Below are 20,004 nucleotides of genomic sequence, written 5' to 3' on the forward strand. Positions count from 1 at the left end.
TTTTAATTTTTATTGAATTTATTAAGGAGACATTGATTAATAGATTTATACAGTTTCAAGTGTACAATTCTATAATACATCATCTGTATATTGCATTGTGTGTTTACCACCCCAAGTCAAGTCTCCTTCTGTCACTATTTATCCCCCTTTTCCCCTCTTCTTCCGCCCTCACCCCCCCTTTCCCTCTGGTAATCACCATACTGTTGTCTGTGTCTATGAGTTTTTCTTTGCTTAATCTCTTCACCTTTTTTACCCAGCCTCCCAACACCCCTCCACTCTGACAGCTGTCAGTCTGTTCTCTGAGTCTTTTCTATTTTGTTTGTTACTTTACTTTATTCATTAGATACGATTGGACATTCCCTTCATGAAACTTACCCTGCCCCCCCCCCACCCCGATCTCTCAAATATTTGAGAAATACCTCTCTGTCTTCTTTTCACAATCCTTTCTCTATTGACCCTTTAAATGGTGTTCTCAGGGTTCCATCCTGGAAAGATTCTGGGATAAAGTAGATTAACTTAACCAGATATCATGTAGAGATAGGCAGATATAAGGAGCCTTCTAATAGTTTTAATTACAGCTCTTCTCTGTTCCCCCTGATAGGATGGCTCAGGGTCAGTTATTTTCCAGAATTACCCTGTAGTAGGATTATCCCAAGGTGCTCTTGCTAACCATTTCTATTCAGTTCCTCTAAGTCCAGAAACTGTCTTGACTCAATTTTGCTCCCATCAATTTCACTACCTCAATTTTCCTTCCCTTCCCTTTCCTCTCCTCCATACCAATGCCTCCCAGATCTACATCTCCAGCTCAGAACTCTCTCTTGAGTTCCAAAGACAAACATATACTAGACACCACCAAAGGGAAGTCCCCATGGTATCTCTAACAGAACTCTCACAGACTGCTGTCACCTGATGCTCCCATTCCAGTGATGGCACCCACTCACTGGATCCAGAAAATTGAGTCTTCCTTGATACTGTCCCACCCTCAGGCAGCTATCAAATCCTGGGGCTTTTGCCTCCTAATGTCTCTCATATCTATCCAGTTCTCTCCTTCTCTACTGTCACATCCATAACTTCAAACATTCTCATTTAGATTCCTGCAACAGCCTCCTAACGAAAACAAAATAGGATAGCATTGAAAATATGAGTGTGCCTAGCTGGTGTGGCTCAGTGGTTGAGTATCAACCTATGAACCAGGAGGTCATGGGTTCGATTCCTTGTCAGGGAATAAACCTGGGTTGCAGGCTCACTCCTAGTAGGGGGCATGCAGGAGGCAGCCGATCAATGATTCTCTCTCATCATTGTCGTTTCTATCACTCCCTCCCTTTCCCTTCCTGTCTGAAATCAATACAAATGTTTTAAAAAGAAAATATGAGTACAAGATATAAAGTAAAGGAAAGTGGGGGTGTTTTTAGTTATGAGTAAATATATGTGTGTACTGTGAAACATACATATATCATTGTGGCTTCTCAGAGCTCATCCTCCACAGGTCTGGGCAGGTGTCTGAGGTCCCTCTAAGGCAGCGGTTCTCAACCTGTGGGTCGCGACCCCTTTGGCAGTCGAAGGACCCTTTCACAGGGGTCGCCTAAGACCATCCTGCATATCAGATGTTTACATTACGATTCATAACAGTAGCAACATTACAGTTATGAAGTAGCAACGAAAATAATTTTATGGTTGGGTCACAACATGAGGAACTGTATTTAAAGGGCCAGAAGGTTGAGAACCACTGCTCTAAGGCCACGTGTGGCTGCTGCACACTTGAAATTGGCTAGCCTAAATTGAGAGGTGTTGCAAGTATAATGTACACTGGATTTCAGATTTAATATGAAGAAAAGAATATAAAATACCTTTATATTAAATAATAAACGTTAATCCTTTTATATTGATGACATGTTGAAATACTAATATTTTGGATACATCAGGTTAAAGAAGTCAAACTTACAAAAAAAGCTCTCAAGGGATTTCAGCATCCTGGCACGCTTCCACATCCCGAACTACTGCCTTCTGTTCAATGGAAATGATCTTCAAGGTCAGGGGCTGTGGACTACTTCTTTCGTTTCTCTCCACAGCACCTGGTGCATTGCTGTACATGGAAGCTGTACATGATAACCAACTGGCTAACTGGGGATCCTGTTGGTGGGGGACTGAGTTTTCTCTCAGTTATCATCCAAAGCTCTGCATCACTAAATACTTTAACTCCCCACCCCCTGCCTGAATGAGGACACACGCACCCTGTTCATTTCCATATGATCAGACACCAAAATAAAACAAAGAACCTGCCTATCTTCTTACATTTGATTTTGATTCATTTGTTCCATAAGTTCAGCATTCAGCAAATGGTGGGTTGGAGGGGTAGTGAAAGAACACATTTAAAATGGAAGAAACGAATTCATTGATTCCATGCTCAGTATGCCTGACTATGATCAACCTGCAAGAAATGAATGTTGCATTTGAACTGAGAGCAGCAGGAAAATGTCTAATAATAACCTTGGGCAGAATTCCAGTAGATCACAGTAAATGCCCAAGGAAGCCCATGTTTGTTTACTTTCACTAACACAGCACATTAAGTGCCCGCTTTTAAAATGCATGCTGCTCTAAGTGCCTACATAGATGGTGATACCTAGTAAAGGAAGCCACTGATGTCTCTGGAAATCCAGCATCTTTTGGTGCACCAGCCGGTGAGCATCCTATCTCTCAGCTGACATAATGCACCTTCTGCAAGACAGCAGTCTTTTGGCCCTGCTCCCCTTTGAAGTAAAGCCTGAAATGAACTCCTGCTAAAGTGGCATATTGAACCAGCCCAATTTTATTTCCCAGGCCTTCTCAGTTGATTCGTGGCACATCCATCTTCATGGAAGTGACTACTGCAGGCTAGAATTACAACTTCCTTCTGATAGCAGAATGTACTCCTACAAGAACTTGAGCAAGGTTGTTAACCAAATCCTTCAGCAGACAGCTTTCAGGGTGGCTGGGCCTTGTTAGAAAGGGTTAGTGGAACACCTGCTGGGCCCACAGGATTTGTCTAGGCAAAATCTGAAGGTTGAGGACATAAGAGGACACAGTCCTTGCCCACCGGGAGTCCTCATCCCTCGGGAGTTGGGTCTACAAGGAGGGCTGTTACATCATATCGCCCGAGGCTACTCAGTGTCTCCTCTTGACAGTCAAAGTTTTGAGTCACCTTGCATCATGTTCAAGCAAGAAAATAACAAATAACAGAAATCGAATCAAAGATCAAGAATAAACACTGTAGTAATGGAAAGAAGAAACATCTCAAACCCATGCAGCATAGTAAAGTAGCCAGTGCAGTAAGATTACATTCCTAAAATATAAGCTCTATCTTAAAGCCTAGGTCATGTTCTGTTCTTTCTTAATTTCTTGTTAATATTTTTAAAGTATTATTATTTTTTCTTTATTCTTATTGTTGACACTATTACAGATGTCCCCATTCCCCCCACCCCTTTGCCTGCCTCTACCCTGCCCCCTCCCTTCCTTCTGGCCATCACCAACCACACTGTTGTCTGTGCCTAATTTCTTTATCAGTGTTATTTTATTCTACTTACTCCTCTCCTTTCTTATGCTTTTTCCCAACGAAAAATAAGGCAGGGTGGAAAGACTACAGGTATACCTTTCAGAAAAAAAATTTCCCCTTGAACACGATTCCACCGTATCCTCAATATCCCTATCAATTTGCTTCTTACAAGGATCTAAAATATAGATTGCTTTAAAATCCTATTTAGGTATGCCAACTTCCTGTTGCATTTCCTTAAAGAACTATGCCAGGCTGTGTATTAGAGACCGGAGATACAGTGATGACAAGACAGGTTTCTAGTTATCATCCCTCTGGCAAACTTTGACTCGCTCTCAAGGAGTTCACTACTCTCCTTTCTGTCCCCACTGCACCCGGTAACACAACTCTTAGCACGCTGTGCCCTTATCAACCTGTATGGAAACTATCTGTTTATGTTTCAGTCTCTTCTCGAATCTCTAGATCACAAAGTACTTGAGGACTCAGAGTTTAGCAGGTAGTGGGGGCTCAATCAATGAGGGCTGAGTTCAACTGGATCACAAAAGACAACCTTCACTGTAAATAATATAGAGGCAAACACACGTAGACACGAACACTGTACACACCTTCTCTAGTGCCATGCTAAATAGAGAGCCCAATTCATGACCAAAAAAAAAGGCATTTTACACAATTGCTGAGATTTATTTTATTTTTTTAAATATATATTTTATTGATTTTTTTACAGAGAGGAAGGGAGACAGATAGAGAGTTAGAAACATCAATGAGAGAGAAACACCGATCAGCTGCCTCCTGCACACCTCCCACTGGGGATGTGCCCGCAACCAAGGTACATGCCCCTGGCCGGAATTGAACCTGGGACCTTTCAGTCCGCAGGCCGACGCTCTATCCACTGAGCCAAACCAGTTAGGGGCAAATTGTTGAGATTTAAATAAAATCTGTATTTACAGACAATAATGTTTGGTGACATAAGTTCACATTCTGGAACTTGTAGTAAAGCTTTATAGCCCTTATATACTCAGAAATTTCCTTTCCCATTATTCCCAAGTAAAATTAGAGTTTGGGGAGCCAGTGTGTGCATCAGCTAATACAATGACAACCACTCTGCCCTAGCCAGTTTGGCTCAGTGGATAGAGCATCGGCCAGAGAACTGAAAGGCCCCGGGTTTGATTCTGGTCAAAGACACATGCCTTGGTTGCAGGCTCGATCCCTGGCCCTGGTCGGGGCCCGTGCAGGAGGCAACCAATCGATGTGCCTCTCTCACATCGAAGTTCCTCTCTGTGTGTGTCTCCCCTTCCCTTCCACTCTCTCTAAAAATCAATGGCAAAAAATGTCTTTGGGTGAAGATTAACCAAAAAAAAAAGTTAAAAAAAAAAAGCACATGACAACCACTTTCGGAATTGCTACTTTAAAAAAAATGTTTTATTATTGAGTCCTGTTTTCTCTAAACGGTATGAATTCAAGTTTGGTGACAAGCGGGAGAAGGAGACTGTCTTCTGCAGGCGAATCTCTCAAGTCTTTCCTGCACTTTCCAAAGTTACGCAGCAGCCACACCTTGCCGCCACTGTGGCGGCAGGGGTCCATGTGTAATTTTGGACAAATGTGCTTGGGTGCTGGGAAAAACCCAGAATTTATATAATTTGATATGTGAAGATATCAGCAAAGCTAAAGATCAACAGAAACTACTGAAACCTTCCAGAGAAATGCAAGTTTAGCATTTTCACTTGCCATTCATTCTCTTCAAGAGCAAACTTTGTTATTAAGTAGTTCACACGTGCCTGCATCCTTAAAGTAAAATTCTTAGCAAAGGAAAGTTGGGCTCTGAAGTGTAAATCAAAATTTATCTACCCCTACAGGGATCAAAGTTTGCTGATCAGAGAAAAGGCGCTTCGAAGAATTGAGTGCAGTGGTTTACAAGTTGGTTGCAGTCCCTATTTAAACAGAGCCCGTTTTCAGCAGATCATAATGATGGACAACATAGAACATTTTTATCAAAAGTAGAACAAAGCAGCCCTAGCTGGTTTGGGTCAGTGGATAGAGCATCGGCCTGCAGACCAAAGGGTCCCTGGTTTGAATCCGGTCAAGGGCCGGTACCTCGGTTGCAGGCTCCTCCCCGGCCAGGGCCCTAGTAGGGGCTTGTGCAAGAGGCAACCAATTGATGTGTTTCTCTCACATCAATATTTCTTTGTCTTTCCCTCTCTCTCTCTCTTCCATTCTCTCTAAAAATCAATGGACAAATATACTCGGGTGAGGATTAAAAAAAAAAACAGAACAAAGCAGTCACTTTAACAGTGGAACTGTTGTATATTCTTCACACACACACACACACACACACACACACACACACACACACACTTTAAGCCAGAACTGCCAAAAAGATGGGAAGGGGATGTTTCTCACCTAAGAGTATGTTGCGGGGGGGGGGGGGGGGGGGGGGGGGAGGATCTTCCACTTTGCAGGGGTAGAGCTCTGGGTTCAAATCCCAGATCTACCCCTTTGAAGCAATGTGACTTTGGGGAAGTCACTTACCCTCTCTGAACCTCAGTTTCCTCATTTCTAAAGCAGCAGGGAGATGGAAGTATAACATTGCCAGCTTTGCATGAATCTTGGGAGTTAACTCCAGGCTGAGCTGTTACAAGTGAAAGTGAAAAGTACTTGAACTTGCTCCCTTCCCTTGATTTCCTCTGCCCACCCTCACAGGCAGAAGCAAGCAAGGGAAAGAATCGCTAAAAGGCAAAAAGAGAAGGAAAAGAAGTTGGCACAAGAGACTCAAATCATACACAAACTGGAACTGGATGCTGCCTTTCTCTCGCCTACCCTACCTGTCAGCAAGTCCGATGCGAATTGGAACATTGGGTTTAACTTTTAAAAACATTTTGGGTGACACGTTTTTAGTGGTCAGTTTTTTCTATGCTAAAACATGAGATATTTAGTAGCTCAAAGGAAGTCCTTATTGGGATGGTTTGTATCTTTTGAGAACATAGGTAAAACGTTTACGTATGACATTCAATAAGTGGCTTAAAGTGCTGGGGAGCAGTTAATATCAAATTGCCTTAACAAAATATATTTTTGAAAAAACAGAAGCACAGTGAACAAAAGCCCACGGGGCTCTATATAACTTCCTTTGTTTTCATGCATTAGGAAGTTGTCCTAAGCCTGCCTTTGAATCCTTATGAACCCTTATGAAGAAATAACAGTTTCATGATGGGCTGGCTTTGGAATCTGTGAGCCCTCATTGGGGTAGTTCACGGAAAATACTACATCACAAAATCCTTAAAAAACAATTAAAAAAAAACACCTCTTCCCAGGGTCAAACTCCACAGCCAATCAAAATATTGCACCCTTTAACTTGAGGGAAATGCTAGAGAGAAAATATAGCTCTAAACAGTGTATGGCTTGGATCTGAGGATTCAAAGAGAGGTCTCCCCAAGTTCCACAAGACTCCAGGCCACCGAAAACCCGCTACCCATTTGTTGTTTTTGATTCAGTTAATGAGAAGGAAGGAAGCGCTAAGTGCTCCATTTGCACTTATTAAAGGCATGCAGCCCCTTGCTAAGTAAATGCAGCTCCCCCAGGCTCCCATACCTGAAGAGAAACCCCGACAGCAGACCCGGAAATACTTGCAATTCATTTAAGATACACGTTATTTCTAAATACATCATCAAGGGACCCTTTTGCTCAGTTATTTTGACATTTTCAAGCAAATGGGGAAGTTTGCTTCCATGTCGTTTTCATTTTTACCAAACTGGCATTAGGCACCAACATTAGTTGAAGACCGAATCATTCCTTACCTAGGACTGAGAACTTAACGGACTCGTCCCAAGCTTTGCGAAAAGAATACCATTTTGTAAATTGCACTGTGGTTTTGTTTTTTTTTTTTAATCTTCAGACGAGAACACACTTAAAAGGAAAAAGGCCATTCCCTCCTCCCAAGCACAAAAACACAGCAGAGCCCAAGCAGCCCATTTCCTACCCAGCCGGTACAAAAATGCTTTGTAAGCGGAGAGCAGCGCCGGGTAGAGAAGCTAAATATAAACAGCTGAGAAGGATTAGGCGGTAGCTCCATTCTCATTTACATGAAAATCCTCAGCATCTTTTTCCTCGCTGGCTGCAGGCGCATAAGGAATTCTTTTGTGCCATAGCCACGCATACATTTGCATCCTTTGTCTTTACTTACCAGTCGAGGCTGTGGGCATGTGTGCTCTATTTCCTCCATGGTTTCTGAGGGAGGCTCATTGGAAAGGGATTTTGGGATACCTGTTTCTGACTCAGCATCAGTGGTAAGTACTGGCATGGCCAGTGAATGCTCCCTCCAAGCTCTACACCCCGTCAGTCTCCTCCCAGGCAGAGAATGTTTTCTTTCTCAGGTATTTTTCTCTTCCTTACCCATCCCCCTTCTTCATCACTTCTTTCTGTCTATCCTGGGGGGAGTAAAGAGGTTACCCCCCACCCCCGCCCCTTTCGTTCTGGGAGAAGCCGAGAGGCAAGGCCTCAGTTTATCACTAGAACAAGCAGATGGCACTGGAGCTGCGGTGCGGGATACAGTACCCTATTTGCATGGAGCGCGCTGATTGGCTACTGTCATCATAGTACCACTCCGCTAGGGAGCGGCCGCGCCCATTGGTGGCCTGCCGTGCCCACGGGGCCGAACTTGCCGCTTTTGTTTCTTTTCTTTAATTCAGTTGCAAAGGTCTCAGTCCACTGGGGAAAGGGACCCGGGCTGCATTACCCAGATAAGATAAAAAACGCTTCCGGAGGCGGGGACAGGATGCCCCAAGAAAGAACACTGTAGACCTCTGCTAAAAAAGAACCATGTCCCTGGCGCGTTTGACGTGGTCCAGTCAGAAATTTGCCCAACAGGAGTCACTTTGAAGACAAAGCCACTTTTGAGCCCAAACTCCCTGTGCCCGCAATTGTCCGCTATCCCCGGATGGCTTCTCAGGGCATTTATTGTGAGCACCTGAGTGTTCACCCCTTGACTGCAACAAGAGCAGGACAGATCCCCTGAGGCCTGGCTTCGCCTCCTGGAGCCTAGCCCTTGCTGGGTGGGGGGGGGGGGGCGGTGAGGGGGCGACTCTGAAGGAGGTAAATTGTTTTTCAATAACTTGCCTTTTACCCCTGACTGCTTTCTCCAATTGCTTCCTCCCTCAGCCATACTCCCCCTGGTCCCCTATTCTCTCAGTAAAGTTGCTGTTGTTTGCCCTTCCATACATTGTTCCACATGCTCATTTCCTCTGCTCCACCTCCTAAGCACCCAGCTCTCAGCAAATGCTCATGGCGATCACACAAACATCCCAGATGGGGTGTTAAAGAGGAAGTGACAATGTCTGAATCAGTCAGGAATACCCCCCTATTTTAAGAGGGACATACACTCAAAAAAACTTATGAAGGTATTCATTCTTGTGAAATATTGCACTTTTAATAATATTAATAAAAGTCATGGTAATTGCTAGCATTTTTAAGCACAGGCACAGCGCTAAGTACTTTACCTAGATCTTGTTTAATCTTCATAAGAACCCAAAGGAGTTGATCCTATTATCCCCATTTTACAGGTGAAGAAATTGCAATTTAGAGTAATTGCTCAGGGCCTCAAACTCATAAGCAATAGAGCTGGAATTGAAAGGATGGAGTGTGGGCCAGGGATGCAGCAGGTATAGAAAGAGCACCTAGATAGGAGTCCTCTTAAGGTAAGTCCCTGGGCTTCTAGATCTTTCATTTTAATGTATAGCAGTGGTTTTCATCCAAGTGTGGTCCAGGACCAGCAGCACCAACATCAGCATCACTTGGAAACTTGTTAGAAATGCAAATGATTCCCCCCCTTGAAGACTTGATTCAGTAGCTCTGGGGAGGGGCCAGGATTCACAGTCTAACAAGTTCCTACGTGATACTAACGCTGCAGAGCCTGGGACCATACTTTGAGAACCAGTAGTCCAAAGGATGAGATAAAAATACCTGCTCTGCCTCCCTCACAGAATTTGGGAGATCAAATAAGATATGATGTGAAAGCACTCTGTAAATTAGAATGTGCTATACCAGTGGTCGGCAAACCGCGGCTCACAAGCCATATGCGGCTCTTTGGCCCCTTGAGTGTGGCTCTTCCACAAAATACCACGTGCAGGCACGCGTGTACAGTGCGATTGAAACTTCGTGGCCCATGCGCAGAAGTCAGTTTTCGGCCTGAGCGAGTCTATTTTGAAGAAGTGGCGCTAGAAAGAAGTGGGGGGTGTCAGCAGGTCGGCTGACCCAGCGCAGACAGCCCCAGGATACGCAGCGCCAGGGGTGGGGGGTGGGGGGTGGGGGGGGTAGGGGGGGGCGATTCATGCACGAATTGAGTGAGCCAGTCAGTCAGCAGTCTCATTGTGCCGTGGTTAGTGCTAGTCGTGTCCGCAAATGGCGGACGGGTGACAAAAGTACCTACTCGAAGCATAAAGTTACCTGTGTTTTTCCAACCAGCTGCAAATCCTACAGGTATTTTTGTCATCAACTTAAGAATTGTAATTATTTTGTGTTGGTGGCTTTATTATTATAAAATGAAACATTTTTTTAAGTGCCCTGTTTGACATGGCTACAAAGAAGCAGCAAATACCTATATAGTTTAAGTTTAAAAAATTTGGCTCTCAAAAGAAATTTCAATCATTGTACTGTTGATATTTGGCTCTGTTGACTAATGAGTTTGCCGACCACTGTGCTATACTAATGTAAGGGATCGTTATTTTTTACTAGTGGCCCAGTGCACGAAACTTGTGCACATTAAAAGGGGATTAATTAGAGGAAATACTTTAATATTGCTATTTGCCCTTTCTCTATAATAGAAGAGTCAGAGATGAAAGAAAATTAGGAAAATGTATATGAAAATCTTCCTCCTGTCAGAGTCTGGGGTGTACCATGGAACCCAGAGTCAAGTCCCCACCCACTTACATGCACCTCGAAATCATGAGAGACCCAAACCTGGCCAGCCCCACCACCATTGAGCTAGATCCAGACCTTGTAAAGCCCCGCCGGGCAGGGTCACAGCCTCAGGTCCCCCGTGAAGCTGCGCCAGGCGGGGGACATGGCCTGAGGTCCCCTGGTCCGGTGCCAGGGTGGGGAATGTGGCCTGAGATCCCCTGTCAAGCCCCACCGGGTGAGGGGTGCAACCATAGGCCCCCCAGCCTGGCACTGGGAGGGGGGGCTCAGCCTCAGGTCCCCCATCAATCCCCTCTGGGAGCAGGGTGCAACCTCAGGTCCCTCATCAAGCCCCACTGGGTGGGGGGGCATGGCCTGAGGTCCCCCGGCCCAGCACCGGGGTAGGAGGCACACCTTGAGGGCCCCCGTCAATCCCCGCCGGGTGGGGGGTGCAGCCTGAGGTCCCCTGTCAAGCCCCACCAGGCAAGGAGCATGGCCTCAGGTCGCCCAGCCTGGTACCAGGGTAGGGGCACATCCTGAGGTCCCCCATCAAGCCCCACTGGGTGGGGGGGCATGGCCTGAGGTCCCCCAGCCCAGCACTGGGGTAGGAGGCACACCTTGAGGGCCCCCATCAATCCCCGCCAGGTGCGGGGCGCAGCCTGAGGTCCCCTGTCAAGCCCCACCTGGCAGGTGGCATGGCCTAAGGTCACCCGTCAAGCCCTACTTGGCGGGGGGCACACCTTGAGGTCCCACGTCAATCCCTGCCAGGTGGGGGGCATTGCCTGAGGTCCCCTGTCAAGCCTCACCAGGTGGGGGGTGTGGCCTCAGGTCTTCCAGCCTGGTGCCGGGGCAGGGTTGTGGCCTCAGATCCCCTGGCCCAGTGCTGGGGCGGGGGGCCGTGTCCTGAGGTCCCCTGTCAAACCCCATAGGGAGGTTGGGGGCACAGCCTCAGGTCCCTACTGATTGCTCATTAAGGCTCGTTACGGGAACTCAGCCTCCACTGTGGGTGCAACCATCTTGTGTTACGGAACCCCTCCACCACCACTGCCTCCACTGTGAGCAACGCCATCTTTGTGGTGGAGTGATGGTCAATTTGCATATTCCCTCCTTATTATATAGGATTACTCTTTAAATAAGCAAAGAGACTTACCTTAACAGAAGAAGAAAATGGAGTCTGCAGCAGAGATTGACAGTTATAGAGCCTACCACTTTAAATCAGAATGACATCACTTGACATCTCAGTTATTACCAACTAGAGGCCCAGTGCACAAATTTGTGCATGGGTGGGGTCTGGCCGGCCCGGCCCCAATCAGGGTGGATCCAGGCTAGGCCTGTCAGGAGGAGGAGATGGTGGGTGATTGGCCAGCGGGCCCCACCTCCAACTGGGGTTGGGGAGCTGATTGGGGGTGGGCTTGGCCATGGGGAAGGGCTGTGGGTGGTTGGCCAGCTGACCCTGCCCCTGATTGGGGTGGGGGGGCTGTTCTGGGGTGGGGCCAGGTGAGGGGGGGGGCTGCAGGAAGTTGGCCAGCTGGCCCCACCCCCTACTGGGGTGGGGGGCAATCAGGGGCGGGGCCAGCCAGGAGGAGGGGCTGCAGGCAGATCAGGGTTGTGGGGGCCCATTGGGGGTGGGGCTTGCCATGGGGAGGGGCCACAGGAGGTTGGCCAGCTGGCTCCACCCCCTGATCAGGCCAGTTCACTGGCCACAGTGGGCGTCATGGCAACTGGTCATTCTGGTCGTTATGGTTCCGGTCATTACGGCATTACAGTCGCTGGCTTTTTATATATATATAGATGCTTGAGAAAATGCCAATGATGCAAGAATTCCAGTGACACTTGGGTCATCTGAAAAGAGGTCTTCCCGCCCACTTCCTCCCTCCTCATCCTCCCCATTTCCATCAAATCAAGACGCTGCCTCTGCCTAGGATGAGTATCTTCATTGTGTCACCCAAGTCAGACCCTTACCTATCAGTGCCATTATGTTAAATACAAGTCACACTTGACACATATTCAGCCTAAGTCCTTGAACCTCACAATTTAGACTTGTCTTCTGTCTTGAGGGTCAACTCTGTAACTACTACCAATTCCATTCCTATTCCATCCAGCCTTGTCTTGGCTTCCTCTTACCTCTCACCCCACAGGCCAGAGGTTGAATCTCAGTATGTCTCACAGTCCTAATGTGCAGAAATAGACACTTTCAGGCACTTCTCTTAGAGGGTTCCTTACCACTCACTCCAGGGACAGAGTCTTGACTGCTATTGCAACCCTAAATGTCTTTTGTGTGTGTGTGTGTGTGTGTGTGTGCCCTTGACTTGAATCGAACCCAGGACCCTTCAGTCTGAAGGCCAATGCTCTATCCACTGAATCAAACCAGCTGGAGCTAAACATCTTAATAATACCTACATGGGTTATTTTAATTTGGGGACTTCATAATGCTATTAAGATGATTAGTTGAGAATGGTCAGTTAATTTCACACAATGGAATTAAATATTCCATAACCCAGGGGTTATGTGGGGGAAAGGGATTGTTCAAATCCTGAGGATGGTAATAGTTACACAGGTATTAACATTGCTAAAAACTCCATAGGGCACATTTGTCAGTACACACTAACAGACTTTAATATATTTTTATTGATTTCAGAGAGGAAGGGAGGGAGGGAGAGGTAGAAACATCAGTGATGACGGAGAATCATTGATTGGATGCCTCATGCATGTCCCCCACTGGGGATTGAGCCCACAACCCAGGCATGTGCCCTTGACCAGACTCAAACCTGGGTTGCAGGCTCGATCCCCAGTAGGGGGCGTGCAGGAGGCAGCTGACCAATGATTCTCTCTACCCCTCTCCCTTCCTCTCTGAAATTAATAAAAATATGTAAAAAAAAGAAGTTGTCGAAAATATCATTTCCAAAGATCTGCAGGGAAGAGCTAAAAAATCTCTGCGGAGCAGAGGCTGTCTGAACCCTAACCCATCCCCTCGGGCCTTATCATTGTGGTGAACTGGCCCACTGCCAACTGTCAGCACCTGCATCTTTCTGGCTGAGGGCTTTCTTTGGCCATGGGAAACACCTGCCCCCTTCACCCATTCACCCACAGCACCACTGAGGCAGATCCGACCCCTTCCCTCCCCCAAGAGCTCTCAACCAATGATTTACAGGAGTGAATGTACAAAAACCCAAGTCCTCTACATGACTCCAGAATTCCCCAGTGGCATTAATTTCCACTCACCATGGTGGTAGCTGGCTTGACTAGCTCACTTATCCGCTCTCCTGAGGGTGTTTCCTGGGCTGACTTCCCAAATCAACTACTTGAACTTGAATCCTCGTCTCAGCATCAGCTTCTGGGGGATCTCCAACTAAGGCCCTACTTCAGCATCTCATCACAAAGTTTTAATATGATCTGTTTCTTACGATGAAATACCTTTCAGATCATTACATGTGAATGAAAATGAGTCAAAACCTGGTATATGAAAGTCTGTTTTTCAGTAGGCATTACATTGAAGCCTTTTCTTCTTTAAAAATACCCTTCCCTTTTATTTTTTCAATTTTTAATCTAGTCATCCTGCTAGAAATTGTATAGCCATTGTATAAAAATGTTAGGTCAAGTATACTGAAAATTTTCAGTGGTTTAGCTAGTTTGTATGCCCTTACACATATTACACAGCTCTTAATATTATCAAAGCCACATGTAAAGTCTCCTTCCTTCCAAGTCCTCCCCCCCTCCACTCCTTACCGTTACTCTAGGCATCACTCTTTCCTTCATATCTCCTTTTTCTTCTTTACTCATTTTTCTTCACTGCCCCAGGTTCACCACAGAAGACTTCATCAAAAAGAAAGAGACTAGAGAGATGAAAGATGAAGTTGACCAAAGAATTCTAGGTTACCTGGAAACCATTATTACCTGCTATGGAATTTTGTTACTTTCATGGTTCTAATTTGAGCCACTTCCCCATGTGGCTCATGGTTTGGGCCTAAAACTTGACATAAGCCAAAAAACAAAAATTCCACTATACTAAGTAATGAAACCCCTGCATAAATCATTTTCATCCACTCTGGGAAAATGATGGTAATAATTTTTTTTCATTGTAAAGCATTTCACCACTCACTTGGTGCCTTCATACATTGAATTATATCATAATAGCACTCTGAGATTGACAACTATTAATCGTGAAAAATTTCAAATGAGTAAGTAGATTTAGAGAGGTTAAGTGACATGAGCAAGGTCACACAGTAAATGACAGAAGTATTATTTGAATCCAGGTGTCTTGAATCTAAGTTTACTTTATTTTCCACCACACCACCTCACTCTTTTTAAAAAATATATATATTATTGATTTTTTTTACAGAGAGGAAGGGAGAAGGATAGAGAGTTAGAAACATCAATGAGAAACATCGATCAGCTGCCTCCTGCACGCCCCCTACTGCGGATGTGCCCACAACCAAGGTACATGCCCTTGACCAGAATCGAACCTGGGACCTTTCAGTCCGTAGGCCGATGCTCTATCTACTGAGCCAAACCGGTTAGGGCTAACTCTTTTAAAAAAAATTTTTTTTTTTTAGAGAGAGAGAAAGAGAGAGAGAGAGAGGAGAAACATTGATGTGAGAGAGACACATGGACTGTCTGCCTCCCACATGCACCCCAACTGGGGATCGAACCCACAACCTAGGCACATGCCCTGACTGGGAATTGAACCAACAATCTTTCGGTGCACAGGGTGGTGCTCCAACAAACTGAGCCACACCAGCCAGGGCACTGCCTCACTCTTTGATATAGTTGGATTTGCTTTGTTAACAAGATTGCTAACTCATGCACATCTCATCATCCAAAATAACCCCTTCACTCCTCTTCTACTGAATTCATGTAACATGAAGCACTCTTCACTTGTATTTATTCGGTTCATTTCATATCTCTGAAACCATTGACCTGGACTCATTGTTGGTGCTTGAATTTACTTATGACAGAAAAATAAACACAGATGCTTTGCCAGATTCACTGGTAGGTCAAGAGCCAAGCTGATACAAGTCTACGACCTATAAAAGGCCATTAGGGGAAAAAATTAATGGCCAGACATAAAAAGTAGTCAGAGCTTCAAAACTTATTTTTTGAAAAACAAAATCAAGATGATAAAATGAAAGTACTTTATTCTTCAAATGGATTTTCTTTCTTTTTAAAAATATATTTTATTGCCCTAACCAGTTTGGCTCAGTGGATAGAGCGTCGGCCTGCAGACTGAAGGGTCCTAGGTTCAATTCCGGTCAAGGGCATGTACCTTGGTTGTAGGCACATCCCCAGTAGGAGGTGTGCAGGAGGCAGCTGGTCGATGTTTCTCTCTCATCAATGTTTCTGACTCTCTGTCCCTCTCCCTATATTTTATTGATTTTTTACAGAGAGGAAGGGAGAGGGACAGAGAGTCAGAAACATTGATGAGAGAGAAACATCATTTATTGATTTTTTACAGAGAGGAAGGGAGAGGGACAGAGAGTCAGAAACATTGATGAGAGAGAAACATCGATCAGCTGCCTCCTGCACATCTCCTACTGGGGATGTGCCTACAACCAAGGTACATGCCCTTGACCGGAATCGAATCTAGGCCCTTTCAGTCCGTAGACTGACGCTCTATCCATTGAGCCAAACCAGTTATGGCTGGATTTTCTTCTTTTTCCAGCTTCCATAACAATAAAAACAAGAGTTAACTTTTATTCATTCATTTGACCAAAATGTATTGAGGTTAAGGAAAGCTGTATAAGGTGATGGGGAGCAACTGCACAGACCCAACATGACAAACCTACTGCATGAATGCAAATGGCACTCATGAAATGTCATTTTACATCTTATGCTTAAAGGAAATGAATATTTGGAATGAGTTAGAGAGATGATCAGTAAAGAGCTCCAGTTCTTAGCACTCAAAGACACCATACCATAATGGTTGTGCCTGTGTTTGAGAAGGTCCTAAAAGAGATGAGTTGTTTTAATCAAAATAAGATGTATTTATCTAAATGCTGATGATAAAATCTGTATGATGTATTTTGTTTTCCTGTAGCAAAACAGATACGTTAACAGCTTTTTATTTTGCATAAATTAAAGCTGCCCTTAGCTGGAATAAATAATTCTTATTGACATTACAGCTGTGTAGTCAGTAAAGAATTATTGTTGCTATTACTTGGTGGTATTTATAAACACTTTTATTTTCTAAGTGCTTTACAATCACTTATTGTCTAATTAATATCTAATCTGTTTACAAGTAATAATCACACGTGTAGTGCAGTATAATCAAAACTCCAAATGCAGCCGCCATCATACTCAAGAATGTTGTGTAAATTTTGGTTCCTCCTTGATGGGTCCAGACATATGGCTGAAACAGATAATACAAGAGAAAAAAATGAATAAAGATTCCTCACTTGGATTTGAGCAGAATTTGGATTCACAACTTTTGTGTGCCCAATATACTATCTGAATGTCAGTGGATAAGTAAGAGCATAGGTAATTTTCAACACTTAATGGCTCAATTACACAGACATGTAATATTTTTAATTTATTTAAGCCACAAAATTGGATAATAGTTTATAATAAATGTTCAAGGGCAGGCACCAACTTAACATTGGAACTCTTAGTCACAATCACCATTTCAGTGATTTTCATGAAAAAGATCAAATGTAGCAAAGGTGACTCAGGGACTGTTGAGGTTAATCTAACCAGGTTCAAGTCTAGACCAAGCTATGGCCAGTACAAACACCTGCCAGTCTTAATTATCCAACGTGAGTGGATGTACTGCTCTTGCTCTTCGGTCTCCCCAAGTGTTATTCTATAAGCAATTATGAGGACCACAAAAGGATTTTTTGAAGCAGGTGACTAATATGCATACTAATCCAGATTTCCCCCCTAGAATTAATTTTTCTACACGTAGAATTGCTAAGTCAGAGTACTTGCATTTTTCAGGTTTTGTATGCGTGTTTTCTGCTACTATTATCAATTTGTCCTCTAGAGTAGTTGACCAAATTTACATGTCTGGTATTCCTAAAGAGTTGTTCCTGGTTATTGATGCGCCATAACCAGCTCTCTTCCTTGTTGCTCTCCCACCAGGCAGTCTCCCGACACTGCAGCAAATACTGGAGTCCTGAGGAGCGTGCCTGAGACCTCAATGTCATACAGATGTGCTTGACAGCCCTAGCTGGTTTGGCTCAGCAGATAGAGCGTCAGCCTGCGGACTGAAGGGTCCCGGGTTCGATTCTAGTCAAGAACACATGCCCGGGTTGCGGGCTTGATCCCCAGTAGGGGGTGTGCAAGAGGCAGCGGATCAATGATTCTCATCATTGATGTTTCTATCTCTCTTTCCCTCTCCCTTCCTATCTGAAATCAATAAAAATACATTTTAAAACAAACAAAAACAAATGTGCTTGACTGGCAAGTGAGTAATCAAGACTGGGATAGATAAGTTTATTAACAAGTAAACTATTATTATAATCCTTAGACGTTATACTACTCAATTATGAATGGCATGGAGTCCACAGTGAAATCTTCATCTTGCAAAATCTGTACTCAGAATCTTTAGATTCTCAAAGAGATTTAGTTTAATCTTCTGTATTAGTTTCCTATTGCTATTGTAGCAATTTATCACAAAAGTAGTGGTTTAAAAACCACATGTTTATTATCTTAAAGTTTTTGGTGTCTGAAGTCTAAAATGGGTCTCAGTGGGCTAAAATCAAGGTATCAGCAAGAATGCATTTCTTCAGGAGGTTCTAATCCGTTTCCTTGCCTTTTCCAGCTTCTAGAGCTATTGACATTACTTTGCTCATGGCCCTCTCCCTTTCATCTTTAATGCCAGAAATTGTCTCATTCCAGCCTCTGTCTGCATCAGTAGTCACATCTCTAACTCCCCTGCCTGCCTCTTTCACTTGAAAGGACCCTTGTGATCACATTGGGCCCACCTGAATAATCTAGGATAGTCTCTCTCATCTTAAATTTTTAAATTACATCTGTAAAATCCCTTTTGCCATGTAAAGTCACATACACCCAGGTTCTGGGAATTAGAATGTAGACATCTTGGGGGGGGCATTATTCTGCCTACCACACCTTCCTTAACATGAGCTGGACCTGGTATCTCATCTCAGATATTCAAATAATACATCGCCTGTAATTTTCTTTTTATTATTATTATTATTATCATTATTATTGATTTCAGAGAGGAAGGGAAAGGGAGAGAGAGAGATAGAAATATTGACGATGAGAGAGAATCATTAATCAGCTGCCTCCTGCATGCCCCCTACAGAATCAAGCCCGAAACCCGGGCATCTGCCCTTGACTGAAATCAAACTCAGGACGCTTCAGCCTGCAAGCTGATGCTCTATCCACTGAGCCAAACCAGCGAGGGCTGTAATTTTAATACTTAGTAATTTATGAAACTCTCCTCTATGTCAGGCAAAGGCACTGTGCCAGGTTTGCAGATAAGAATCAGTGCTTAGAGAGGTTAAGTATTTTGCCCAAGGTCAGTGGCAGAGCTGAGTTTCAAACTCAGGCCTGTTGAACTGCAAAGCTCCTGCTCCTGCTCATTGTATGCTGCCCCTGAAGCTGGACATTTCCCATGCTCTGTTCAGTTTATTCTCTAGCCTTCATGTTGAAAGCTTTTCATTTGGTTTGACGTTTAATGATACAAAACTTTCTATTAAGCCCCTATAAATCCCATATTTGACTCACTCATAGGAGCCAGTAGACAATATCATCATGAAACACTCATTCGAGATAATGTCTCCCCATCCTCTAATAATTAATCTTCCAAGGAGTAGCAGTCGATGGGTTCTTCCTCCATAACACGAGCAGAAGTGGATTCACTAGGTTATGTTCTGTATGAGTGAAATCTCTAAATGATACCAGGTGGTGCCAGTGAGAAATGATCGTTCCAAAGACCCACAAGTCTATCAGATATCTTATTCTTGAAAAAAATAGAGCCTAACACTTTAGGGGTCAAAGTTCATATCTTTTTTTTTTTAATATATTTTATTGATTTTTTACAGAGAGGAAGAGAGAGGGATAGAGAGTTATAAACATCCATGAGAGAGAAACATCGATCAGCTGCCTTCTGCACACCCCCCACTGGGGATGTGCCCGCAACCAAGGTACATGCCCTTGACCGGAATTGAACCTGGGACCTTTCAGTCCGCAGGCCGATGCTCTATCCACTGAGCCAAACCGGTTAGGGCCAAAGTTCATGTCTTAAAGTCTCTCATTGTCTCTGCTTCACTTCACAAGTTTCTCAGCCTTGGCTGCACATTAGAATCACCAGGGGAGCTTTCAAAGCCACTGAGGCCTGGTTCCCACTTCCTAGAGATTCTGGCTTCATCAGCCTGGGCACAGTACCAGGACTTTTAAAAATGCTGAACAAAGAACCAAAACAAAACAAAAAACAGTTGAAAACCATTATGGTAAAGCAGAGATGACAAGGGACTTTATTAAGACATGGGTTTTGACCCCCCAAACTATTATGCTGTCTTTTTTCCCGAAGCTCTCTATTAGTTTGCATTGAAAGAAATAAGCCCTATAAGTGTGTGTGTCCCAAGAAGCTGGCTACATAAAAACCTTCAATGTGTCCAAAAGCATTCACTTTAAGC

The 20,004-nt window shown here is 44.3% G+C and overlaps 1 protein-coding gene across 3 annotated transcripts in view; it reads right to left on the reverse strand.

Moving 5' to 3' along the window:
- PCYT1B (phosphate cytidylyltransferase 1B, choline) overlaps positions 1–20,004 on the reverse strand; it is a 106,891-nt gene that overhangs the window by 72,973 nt on the left and 13,914 nt on the right. The window contains exon 1 of one of the 3 annotated variants that reach the window (XM_081115157.1): positions 7,701–8,043. The exons of 1 other annotated variant lie outside the window; for it this stretch is intronic. In XM_081115157.1, the coding sequence (XP_080971283.1) occupies positions 7,701–7,817 (117 nt within the window). In that variant the 5' untranslated portion in view covers positions 7,818–8,043. Of the gene's footprint in view, positions 1–7,700; positions 8,083–20,004 lie in introns of those variants that run through there. One more of the 3 variants, XM_081115159.1, reaches the window with a different exon arrangement.

Source organism: Myotis nattereri (assembly GCF_964212035.1).
Source record: "Myotis nattereri genome assembly, chromosome: X".
Lineage (NCBI taxonomy): Eukaryota > Metazoa > Chordata > Mammalia > Chiroptera > Vespertilionidae > Myotis > Myotis nattereri.